Genomic DNA, 12,962 nt, shown 5'->3' with positions numbered 1-12,962 from the left:
AGCCCAGGCTTCGCATTATTTTACTGAACTTTCTTATTTATTTTTTGTTTTCCACGGATACAATTATAAACTTGTTCCAGAAAAAAAAGACCTTATCAGTGTACAACTGTACAAAGCTATAATACCAAGGCCCTTACGAGTATCAACCAGTCTTGTAATCAGCTAATCAAACCAGTAATGGAATCCAGATGTGCTTTTCCCTTTATGGGTATTTTTCAATTATGAACCGTATTTAAGAATCAACAAATTGGCGTTGATGTGTGAGGAGAGGAAATCAAATGTTCGGGAAAACCACAATCTTTCGTCTGAAACCCCAAAACCCCCTGACCAATGCTTCGGCCTGCACACCAAAGGTTGGATTCGACTGCGACATCGTGTTCATAATATACTCATTAACCAATGGATTATATAGTCAGACACATGTATATGTCGGTTGAAAACCAAGGGCTTCAAACAAATGATCAGCTATAACACAACAGTTCGAAAAACACTTAGAAAAAAAAAGAATGACGCCAAACGCCATATCGGTAGTAGTTCAGCCATAATGTGGCGACCGTCAGAAAATAACTTAATCCCTGATGGATAATCCCCAAAACAACTGATTAAAAAGAACTCAGAAGTCAAACTAAATGTGTTGCAAGTAGACTTTACTGAAAGAAAGGAAGTTTCGGCAGCGTGACAGGTAGATAGTACACATGTAAACTACAGAGGGTAGAAATGTATAGCTGTAATATGTCAAAAGACTTGAACGTTGAAAGTATAGACAAGAGGAGAAGGTATGTAATACCAAGAAATTGTGCATGGTTATTAACGAGATTCGCTGCTGTCATCGTCATCATCGACGTCATCTTCATCATCGTCCTCGTCGTCGCTGCTATTGCTGCTACCGCTGGTTCCACCTGTCACGTCTGAAAAAGACACAGATATGAACTTCGATAAATAACTGGTTATATAAGATTAATATTGTAAGAAAGAAATTAGGTCGGCCCAATTCGAAAGTGAGCTTTAGGAGCACTGACTTAAAACTTTGAAGACCGTATTTTTATTATTTATGTGAATATTAATGACCCTCGCTAACTGAGATTCATCAAGTTTGTTGGATTTAATTATTACGTCATATATAGGTCACCGGACACTGTCCAGCATTTTTCCAGCCATGAACCCGACGATCAGGTAGAAGTGAATTATTCTTGAGTACGATGAACAAGATCCTATGAAATGAGTAATTATTTGCATACTGGCGAGGAAGCAAGACGAAATTAATAATCGTCTGGAATTGGTTGTTCAAAACTTTTACTTTGGACAACTGTATATTGGCTGCTGAGTTTGTCTAAGGTCTAAATATCACAATTTGATTTAATACCAGTATTAGCTAATACACTTTCGAACAAATGGACCCAGTACATTATATTTAAGGATTGGTACATTATGAAAGAATGTCATTGTAAGAAAATATATGTTTATATTACCACTTATCAAGACCCCCCAAAAAATTAAATATAAATATTTAAAAATTATGCGTTCCAATTCAAATCAGTTCAAGTACTGCAAAAGCGGGCTCTCCGCACCATTCCCCTGTTCAAAAGACTTGAACATAAATCACTTCTAGATCAGTTCCACCATGTTCAAATTCAGTCAGTCATTGATTTTACTTCTTTATTACTGCTGCAGCCTAACTTTTTTATCGTCTTCTCGAATGTAGCCCCCTGTGTTAGTCATTTTATATGGCCAAATTGGAAGTCGTAGGTCATGACAACACCTCACACGCGTTTAACCATTCGATTTTTACAAGCCTATATATAAGTAGGTTGGTATTTTGCACATGTACGATTTTATATTTACTGTGATTTTTAATTCTTTATTTTAAAGATAACTCTCTGCCCTATATACCGTATAGTTGTAAATGTTGTGCTGTAACGAGGATAGAGTGAGCTCGTTATAGCCTGTATTCCCGCCACTATTTTACAGCATTTCCGTCATTATTTTACTACATTCTTGCAGTTAGTTCACAGCGTCACCGTCATTAGTTTACTACATTCCTGGTATTATTTCACTGCTTTCCTGCAATTATTTTACAACATTCCTGCCATTATTATACATCATTCCTGCCATTATTTTATTTTATTAAAAAATACTGCTTTGCGAGCAGGTCATTATGTATATTTATTTATTTCATTGACATTTTACGATATACTCAAGAATATTTCACTTATAAGACGGTGGCCAGCATTATGGTGAGAGGAAACCGGGCAGAGCATGAGGGAAACCCACGACCATCCGCAGGTTGATGCCAGACCTTCCCATGTACGACCGCAGAGGAAAGCCAGCATGATCTGGTATATATTTCATGCTTATACATTCAATCATTTTTGAACTTCATACATTGGTGGATAAATCCAATCAGATCAAACCTTGGCTTCGTGAAGATACCAAGCCCCCCTATTTCACCATTGTTACGCGTCAATGTTGATAATTTATGATTAGTACTATTTCTAAAACAAGTAGCAACTTTAACTCACTTACACAAGAAAGCACATTAAAGTGTCCTTAGAGTGTGTGTACTGTGCCTGCTTGTTGCAGGACGGATTTTCAACGCTCCTTTATGTAGCAAGCCACCCCGCCAGAGGCATTATACTGATAGGGGTTAACCAATCGTTGCACTATCTCCTAAATGCTGAGCGCCAAGCGAGGAGGCTACAACTTCCTCTTTTAAGGACTCAGGATTGACCCTGGATCTACCGTGCTCGAAGCGGGAGGGTGACGCTAGAGTGTATTCTGCAATATTGCAGCAGATTATTCTGTTAAATATAACACACTTGCTTTATTTAATCCAACATGAAATTTCATTTAGACTAACAAGATATGTTGAATAGGACTCATGTCAGATATGTTATAATAACAGAATACATTGTAGTATGGCTCAGGCAGCAGGCTTTCTGATAAATATTAACAGTTTAAATTTTTGAGAGTATAAGAGAAACGGTATTGAGTGTATTTACGACATTGAAGACAGGCCAGAAAAATAACAAATGAAAATAACACAATGTTTGGGCGAAATACAGATGTTTGTAAGGTGCATGAAAGTTAAATGTGGGGTAACGGTATGTGGAAAACATCTTTTATACCTATAACACAGCTCGTCACATTTACAGCGCATAGCAGTTTGTCGTCAGCACTGCTAACAAGTTGTGTGGGAGACACAACCTGGTAGTAACACGTGTTGTTGTCTGCGATAATGGGCTCAAAGCTTCGAATAGTCCCGGGCAGTTCGGAGTTTCCTTCTCCCAGACAAAGTCCAAACAGCTCATCTGGATCAATGACGCAGGTGGCAGGCGTCATCACTTCTCTCTCGCCAGCCTGACAGACAGCTGTGGATGAAAAACGGACAACCTTGGAGCAAACTCAGGTTAAACTACCGAATATGGAAAAATTAAAAACTATTGTCATTATTCTCACTACGGCCGCATTTATCGATATTCTCACTTCTATCACTGCTGTCAATACTGTCACTATTCCAACTGATTTCACTACTGTCACTAATGTCACTATTCTTACGTCTATGACTGCTGTCACTATTCTCATTAACGTAACAATTACTTCTATTCTCACTGCCTTCACTGCTGTCACTACTCATACTACTCACTACTGCCACTACTATCGATATTCTTACTACTGTCGCTATTCTCACTACGGCCGCTTTTATCGCTATTCTCACTACTATCGCTATTCTCACTACGGCCGCTTTTATCGCTATTCTCACTACTATCGCTATTCTCACTACTGCCACTATTATCGCTATTCTCACTACTGTCACTATTCTCACTACTGTCACTACAATCGATACTCTCACTACTGTTACTATCCTCACTACTGCCACTACTATCGCTATTCTTACTACTGTCACTATTCTTACTACTGCCGCTATCATCGCTATTCTCACTGCCTTCACTGCTGTCACTACTCATACTACTCACTACTGTCGCTATTCTCACTACGGCCGCTTTTATCGCTATTCTCACTACTATCGCTATTCTCACTACGGCCGCTTTTATCGCTATTCTCACTACTATCGCTATTCTCACTACTGTCACTATCCTCACTACTCCCACTATTATCGCTATTCTCACTACTGTTACTATCCTCACTACTGCCACTACTATCGCTATTCTTACTACTGTCACTATTCTTACTACTGCCGCTATCATCGCTATTCTCACTGCTTTCACTGCTGTCACTACTGTTACTCTTCTAACTACTGTCACTACTGTCACTGTTCTCACTACTATCACTACTATCGCTATTCTCACTACTGTAACAACTATTTCTCTTCTCAGTGCTTTTACTGCTGTCACTACTCTCCCTATTGTCACCACTGTCACTACTCTCACTTGTTTCACGGCAATAGTTACCGTTATTTTCACCTTCATTTCCGCCGCCACCCGTCTGATCTGAAAAACACGGAGATGGAACATTTGGATATAACTGATATAACAGCTAACATCAACAACATGTGAAAAAATGTTCTCAAACTTCTTTTTGAGACTACACTGCATATCTCTGCAAACCGAGTTGAAAAGTACTAATTAACAATCTACCTAAGTAGGTAGGTATTTGCACTTAACGGTAGTAAATATTTACAGCACGATCGACCCTATTGTGTGTTACAAATGTCGTAGCTTAAACGTCCGTCGTGCACGAGGGTCTCGATTGAAAGCTAAGGTTACGATCAAGAACTTACGATCCTTTTGTGCAAGCGGGCCCTGGTACATTCCGCGAGGTTGTCAGCTTCTTTTGTTTATCATTATTATATATCTTTTCGACAACCATCGTATTTAAGCGAAATGTTCTAAATAAATCAATAAATAATGAGCCCAGTCGGCATTTCAGCAGTCCCGCGAATTCACGCAGATAGGGACGAGACGGAATGGGGTCTCTCGCAAACTAACGCAACTTAAAGGCCAGATTTTACTGTACTTGCTGCACTAAATACACATCTCTCATGGCCGGATCTATCTGCCCAACGGCGTCGTTAGAAGGTACTGTAGTATCACGCCTTTTAGGCGCGTTTGTTCGCGCCACCCTGTCTCGTCTCAACAATCAAGAAGAAATTGATAATCGCTTGTTCAACTTTTACATTATATTCAAGTTGGTAGAACATCCTGTCTTTGTTAATATTCATGCCAATCCTACTTTTTCAAAACTGTCACATGTCGATAATTTATTTATCTAGAGCTTTTGCCATGAGAATGTTGAGGTACCCGGTGAAGTGGGACCGATTTCTCAGTGTTTTCTACACCAATGAGGCTAAACGCCGTCGTATATATGGGCAAACTTGTTTAGTATGGCGTTCAAGGCCGATTAAATAAATAAGAAAACGACCATATACTACTCGGCATGTTTAAAGTATAAGACAGATGTCAATTTCACGTAGAAAGATACAGGGCAGATATATAAGGAAGACGTTTTTACCTGCCACACAGCTCCTCACTTTTGCCACGCATATGCCTCTGAGGTTACTAAACGCCTCGACTTGGCCTGAGGGTGTAATGCCGTAATTGCATGCATCATCGGCGACGGACACGGAAATAGGTTCAATACTTATAGCAGTCCCGGGAGTTTCCGAGCCCCCGTCTCCCAGGCAATTTTCAAAATTGCCACCATCACACGTGACGTCAGTTACCACTAGAACTTCACCTGCCTGACACTGTGCTGCGGACAAAAACGATGTAGACTAAGTGATCTGTTGACTGACTCTCTGATTGCCTCGCCGACCGACCGACTGACTGACTGACTGACTGACTGTCATATTTCATTCATATTTCATGTATTTCATTCATTCACTAACTTTATATATTTATATAACACTTTTTATTTATTTATTTATTTACTGGTTCCAATTCTTATTTACAAAATAAATGCTCTTCACAACTAAATACGTGTTAAGCCCTGGCATCAACCTGCGGATGGTCGTGGGTTTCCCACGGGCTCTGCTCAGTTTTCTCCCACCATAATGCTGGTCGCCGTCATATAAGCGAAATATTCTTGAGTCAAATAAATAAATAAAATAAATTCACAACTAAGAATTGTGTTACTTTGGTACCTTCCACTTTCCTTTATCACATAGAAATCACCAAAACTTCCAAAGTTACTTTCCTGTAAAATTTGTCAAACTATAAAATCAAAAACTGCGTTATGGCTGTGTTAATGCTCACCTTGGCCTCCGGTGACTGCAGTCATGAGATACAGCACTGCCGACAGGACGTGTAACTTTTGGGATATCATTTCTAACCTGCCAAAATAATATTTATTTTGTTGAACTTTTCCACAGTGAGGATTTAGACGAAAATATATTACCATTCACAGAAGTCATTCCGTCACTGAGAGTATTTTGTTTTGTTTTTTTAGCGGTTTCGTTACGAATCTTTTTCCACATGGTAATGTAATGCCAATACCTTCCTTAATATTACCTTTTCCCGCGTAGCAATATGGCCTATCCCTTCATTTTGATGTTGAAAACAAACTTGATGTTTCTTACAGTTATAGATGTCAGGTTGAATGTTCAAATTAAACACAGACACAGAAGGTACACAGTGCAAAACTTCACCCCAATACATAAATGTATTGGCGGAACAATGACCCAGAATCCTCTCACCGATGCGATCGCTCTGAGTTCAAGCCCAGCTCATGCAGGCTTAATCTCCCGCAATGCGTGAGAAGGTCTGACAGCAACCTGCGGATGGTCGTGGGTTTCCCCCGGGCGCTGCTCAGTGTGCTCTCACCATAATGCTGGCCGCGGTCGTATAAGTGAAATATTTTTAAGAGCAATATAGCTTACGGGAATATAATTTACTGGGCTTTAACAGTACAGAATCCAGCTCGTGTCGTTCTCGATTACATGCATGCAAAACATGATGCACTAATGTATCCAGTATATTTAGAGATACCACTCTTTTCGTTTACGCTAACATTGAATCCATTACACACGAGGTTATGTCGTGAAATTTTGGATTTTACGGTAAGTAATATTTATTTATTTTATTTTCATTGGTGTTTTAAGTCGTACTCAAGAATATTTCACTCAGACGACGGCGGCCAGCAATATGGTGGGAGAAAACAGGGCATAGCACGGGGAAAGCCTAGAACCATACGCAGTTTGCTGGCAGACCTTACCACGTACGACTGGAGAGAGAGCCAGCAGAAGCATGGAATTGAACTCACGGCGAACGCATTGGTGTGAGGCTCCTGGATCATTACGCCTCGCTGGCGTGCTAACAACTTCGGCTACAGAGGCTCCCGGTAAATAATGGAAATATAGAGCTTCGGTGGGTGAACATTGTCGTCGTGCTCTACCTATATTCACAATCTGATCTACACGAATTACTTTTTTGGGACACAACCCTTAACCTTTTCCGTAACATCGATTTCAGTGCACATTGATTTTCAAGAGCTATGCCGTGAAATCTTTCAACGGTTAATAATATGCACACAGGACGTCAACGATGGAACATTTTTCTCCAACAGTTTTACTCAAAACCTGAGCTCGATACTTGTGATATTTTTTAAATACAATCCTTAACATTTTTGTAATGTAATGTAATTAATTTACACACAGGGCTTAATGCAAAGAGTAAACATCCACCTCTTGTTACTGTGCTTTACATGTATTCAAACCCGGGCCTCAGTACATGCAATACTTTTATCTTATCACTGATTCCAATACAATAAAGGTTAAAGTCGTGAGGTTTGTAAAATAGGGTTATCAGTACGCATAAAGACATCAACGATAGAATATCACACACGTGCTATGGTTCTTTACATGTATGGCAAACCTGAGTTCAATACATGTAGTGCTTCAAAAGATTTTGTCGTTAACATTTACATGTACTCTATTGTCCCTTTCACTGTTACTGAGCGTTGACGATTACGGTATTGGTGCGCACCAATGCGGTCGCTGTGAGTTCAAGTCCAGCTCATCCTGGCTTCATCTGAGGTCGTAGGTGGGAAGGTCTGCTAGCAACTCGCGGATGGTCGTGGGTTTCCCCGGGCTCTGCCCGGTTTCCACCCACCATAATGCTGGCCGCCATCGTATAAGTGAAATATTCTTGAGTACGGTGTAAAACACCAATCAAACAAATAAATAAATAAGAGATTCGCAGGTATGTAAACAGGTCACCTGGCAAAATATCCAATAGGCAAATAGTTTCACATGTATTGATGATGTCGAGAGGCATGAGCAAGTAACTGAGGTATTGAGTGCTTGCGTTTAATGTCGTACTTAACAATTTTCAGTCCTATGACGACGAAGGAGTCCGCAGAGCACTTGTACGTGTAATGTGCCTCCTTGTTGGAGGGCGAATTTCTACCGCTCTTTTATCTAGTGCGGCTTCACTGAGACGACTTACGCGGGCAAGTAAGCTGCCCCGCCCAAGCCATTATACTGATACAGGTAAACCAGTTATTGCACTAATCTCTTTATGCTGAACGCCAAGCGAGAAGTTACAACATCTTTAAGGTCTTAGACGTGACCCGACCAAGAATTGACCCGGGATCTACCGCTCCCGAGGCGTGCACTCTATCCAACTGACCGATCGGGGCTGGTAACACGTAACTGTAAAAGTTTCACAAGCTTTCCACGCACATGCCGTGACCTTTATCAAGTGACTAAGTAAACCACTTTATTTCAAAAAATATAAATATATATATTGGAATGTTTAAGTATACATGAACCAAATGTCATTTATATTTATGTTTTTTTTTAAAAAAAAGTGGTTAGTCGCTTGATAATAATCACGTATGTGTATCGAAAGCTTATGCAACCTTTTACACTTCCGTGGTGATGTCTCGATTATTATTGAAGCCTCGTATATAACTGACAGTCTTAAGCGGTATATAGTTCACATATAGTTTTATCTATATGAATGAATTCCTCGATTTTCGTTTATTAATGATTTCTGTGAAATAACTCTTTTTATAAATTTTTTTATAAAATTTTGTGTGACAGGTTTAAGTAGAAAATCAGCCGATTCGGTACATGGTTTGAATATATAATGATTTCCGTTATTCTCAGTCGATCTGGTTAAGGCTTTCAATCATTTGCTCGTATCTTCAATAGCAATTTGAGAAGAACTCACTAAACCCACAGGTTATATAGTGTATGTCATACATCGGGTCAAATTTGAAAACCAACCCGATCCATGCTGAATTTGGCATATTTAATAAATTGCGTGATTCTTCTTGCTTCTTGATTTCTCTGCAATAACGGTTCTAAATATTGTCGGCTTTTTATAATATTTTGTGTGCGGCTCATTTTGTGCAAACTCAGATTAATCAGTCGGATTCGTGTTTGAGTGATTTCCCTTATCCTGATTGACCCTCACCCGTACTCGTTCGAATCCACCCCTCGTTAAGTACAGTGTTCTTAAAGTGTTGCTAACAAAAAGTGATAAAAGTAAATCATAAGCATTCTGATAGGCGATCCACATTTTAACATATTTTATGACATGACAGTTAGCTACAAAATATAAGCGACTTTCAGCAAACAGGCAGAGAACACACCCAAGAGATATGCACATGCCATGCCAGTGTACAGCAGGTTTGAATGCACATGCCATGCCAGTGTACAACAGGTTTGAATACACATGTCATGTCAGTGTACAGCAGGTTTGAATGCACATGCCATGCCAATGTACAGCAGGTTTGAATGCGCATGCCATGCCAGTGTACAACAGGTTTGAATGCACATGCCATGCCAGTGTACAGCAGGTTTGAATGCGCATGCCATGCCAATGTACAGCAGGTTTGAATGCGCATGCCATGCCAGTGTACAACAGGTTTGAATGCGCATGCCATACCAGTGTACAACAGGTTTGAATGCACATACCATGCCAGTGTACAGCAGTTATGAATGCACACACCATGCCAGTGTACAGCAGGTATGAATGCACACGCCATGCCAGTGTACAGCAGGTTTGAATGCACATACCATGCCAGTGTACAGCAGTTATGAATGCACACACCATGCCAGTGTACATTAGGTTTGAATGCACACACCATGCCAGTGTACAACAGGTTTGAATGCACATAATGTTGCTAGTAGCTCGCTGTGCGTTCAACAAATAGTGCCTATTAGTGCCCTTAAGCCCAACATAGTTAATTACCTTTTCCTCGGGATGGTGTCACTGGAGAACTGTTAAAGTGTTAATAACATCTGGATATTTATAAGCCTTGGCAGCAAAACTTTAATGTCAAAATGCTGATGATTGAATCGCTTTTAAGATAACAGAATCGGCCTCCGCTGTTTGCACGCTTCATATTCCAATTGGAAATGGACTGGAATGAAAAACGTAGATGACGATGATACAGATTTTTTCACAAAAACTTTCTGAACACCTGTGACGTCAGTACATTCTTTTGATGTCGTTTTATCTGCCGAAATTCGTCTGGTTTTCTGGCTTAGCAGGAGTGGTTTTAACATGATAATGACTCCCGTGCAAAGAAAGGCGTAAAGCATTCTTATGCATGTACAGCGGTGTCATGTGCAACGATCAAACATACTTATCCTGCAATCTCTGTTAAAAGCATTTAGAAATTGATGTAAAGACGTCATATCATATCTCAGAACTTGCCCTATCCTGAACCATGTATTAATAAACAGTATTACGAATAACTGTGGACTCCGGAATCAAACCCAGGTTGGGTCAAACCAAAGACTTTAACGATGATACTTGCTGCCGCCTCGCTTGGTGCTCAGCACTGAGAGGTTAGAGGAAGGAAACAGGACTGGTTGGCCAGGTGTCAGTATAATGTGATTGGGTGGGGTGTCATGACTGGTGTCTTCGACATGATGTTTCAGTGGCGGCAACACTTTGGCGGTATGGACTTGCCCTGCCACAAGAAGACACAAGTATATGAACACACACCTAATGACTCCCCGTCGTCATATCACTGAAAAATTGTTAAGTACGACGTTAAACCCCATGCATACATTCATTTATTTATTTATTTATTTGGTTGGTGTTTTACGCCATACTCAAGAATATTTTACTTATAAGACGGCGGCCAGTATTATTGTTGAAGGAAACCGGGCTGAGCCCGGGGGAAACCCACGACCATCCGCAGGTTGCTGTCAGACCTTCCCACGTACGGCCGGAGAGGAAGCCAGCATGAGCTAGACTTCAACTCATAGCGACCGCATTGGTGAGAGGCTTCTGGGTCATTGTCCCGCCAATTCATTTATGTATTTTTTTTTGCACTGTGTACCTTCTGTATCATTTTTTAATTTGAACATTCAACCCGACATCTATAACTGTAAGAAACATCAAGTTTGTTTTTCAACATCAAAATGAAGCGATAAGCCATATTGCTACGCGCGGGAAAAGGTAATATTAAGGAAGGTTCTTTACATGTATGGCAAACCTGAGTTCAATACATGTAGTGCTTCAAAAGATTTTGTCGTTAACATTTACATGTACTCTATTGTCCCTTTCACTGTTACTGAGCGTTGACGATTAGGGTATTATATAACGTGCGCACCAATGCGGTCGCTGTGAGTTCAAGTCCAGCTCATGCTAGCTTCATCTGAGGTCGTACGTGGGAAGGTCTGCCAGCAACTCGCGGATGGTCGTGGGTTTCCCCCGGGCTCTGCCCGGTTTCCACCCACCATAATGCTGGCCGCCATCGTATAAGTGAAATATTCTTGATTGCGGTGTAAAACACCAATCAAATAAATAAATAAATAAGAGATTCGCAGGTATGTAAACAGGTCACCTGGCAAAATATCCAATAGGCAAATAGTTCACATGTATTGATGATGTCGAGAGGCATGAGCAAGTAACTGAAGTATTGAGTGCTTTGCGTTTAAGGTGGTACTGAACAATTTTTCAGTCCTATAACGACGAAGGAGTCCACAGAGCACATGTACGTGTAATGGGCCTCCTTGTTGGAGGGCGAATTTCTACCGCTCTTTTATCTAGTGCGGCTTCACTGAGACGACTTACCGCGGGCAAGTAACTGTAAGAAACATCAAGTTTGTTTTCAACATCAAAATGAAGGGATAGGCCATATTGCTACGCGCGGGAAAAGGTAATATTAAGGAAGGTATTGGCATTACATTGACTCCTGGGTCATTAGGCTGAGCTAGCGCGCTAACCAACTGAGCCACGGAGGACCCCTGCATACATCCATACACGCACAGACGCACACATATACACATACTTACACACACACATACAATCATACACACATCCAGACTCAATCCATATACAAATCCATACACAATCCATACCCATATCCATACTCAATCCATACACATCCATACTCAATCCATATACAAATCCATACACAATCCATACCCATATCCATACTCAATCCATACACACGTACACATTCAATCCATACACACATCCACACTCAATCCATACACACATCCATACCCATATCCATACTCAACCCATACACATCCATACTGAATCCATACACACATCCACACTCAATCCATACAGACATCCATATGCAATCCATACATCCATACTCAATCCATACACACATCCATACTCAAGAAGTGCGCAGTCACACTGGTCAGCATGTCGTTGTTAACTAAAGGTAGTCATTGGTCAAGTGCTCTTTAGTGAGTGCCATTCAGTAAGAATACTGGTTAAGAGGATCGACTGATTTTATCCTGTACTATAACTCGATCCTCTTAACATGTATACCCGTACCTATAATAAGTTCCGGTGTTATAAATCAGGTTATATTCCATCTCAGCCTGATGGCAAAATAACAATGGACCTGTTAATTTATCATTCTCCACATTCGGTGAATATGGATCAAATTAATCAATAATCAGACCCTCATTTAATCTTGAGTTCTGCTGAAACATTGGATTGTAAAATAATTAAAGACGTACAGCATGGAGAGTACAAGGGTATGAAAAAAGATTCGCTGGTTTGAGAACATGTTCAATT

At 40.4% G+C, this 12,962-nt stretch overlaps 1 protein-coding gene across 1 annotated transcript; it reads right to left on the bottom strand.

Moving 5' to 3' along the window:
- Positions 1–630: 630 nt before the first annotated feature.
- Positions 631–10,217, bottom strand: LOC135464953 (uncharacterized). Its single transcript, XM_064742542.1, has 6 exons — positions 10,158–10,217; positions 6,213–6,289; positions 5,470–5,709; positions 4,410–4,448; positions 3,126–3,368; positions 631–908 (listed from the first exon to the last, which is right to left on the bottom strand). The coding sequence occupies exons 2-6, from the start codon at positions 6,280–6,282 to the stop codon at positions 808–810; spliced, it is 693 nt and encodes a 230-aa protein (XP_064598612.1). The 5' UTR covers positions 6,283–6,289; positions 10,158–10,217; the 3' UTR covers positions 631–807.
- Between the last annotated feature and the right edge of the window lie 2,745 nt (positions 10,218–12,962).

This window comes from Liolophura sinensis, chromosome 4 (genome assembly GCF_032854445.1).
Source record: "Liolophura sinensis isolate JHLJ2023 chromosome 4, CUHK_Ljap_v2, whole genome shotgun sequence".
Taxonomy (NCBI): domain Eukaryota; kingdom Metazoa; phylum Mollusca; class Polyplacophora; order Chitonida; family Chitonidae; genus Liolophura; species Liolophura sinensis.
This window is presented reverse-complemented; position numbering and strand designations above follow the sequence as displayed.

What these genes read in the sequence shown, in the direction of transcription:
- LOC135464953 (XM_064742542.1), bottom strand. Translation starts at nt 6,282, where the DNA reads ATGATATCCCAAAAGTTACACGTCCTGTCGGCAGTGCTGTATCTCATG. An exon ending in TGCAGTCACCGGAGGCCAAG is followed by an intron (nt 5,710 to 6,212) that starts GTGAGCATTAAC and finishes TTTTGTCCGCAG; the next exon opens with CACAGTGTCAGGCAGGTGAA. An exon ending in AGTGAGGAGCTGTGTGGCAG is followed by an intron (nt 4,449 to 5,469) that starts GTAAAAACGTCT and finishes CGTGTTTTTCAG; the next exon opens with ATCAGACGGGTGGCGGCGGA.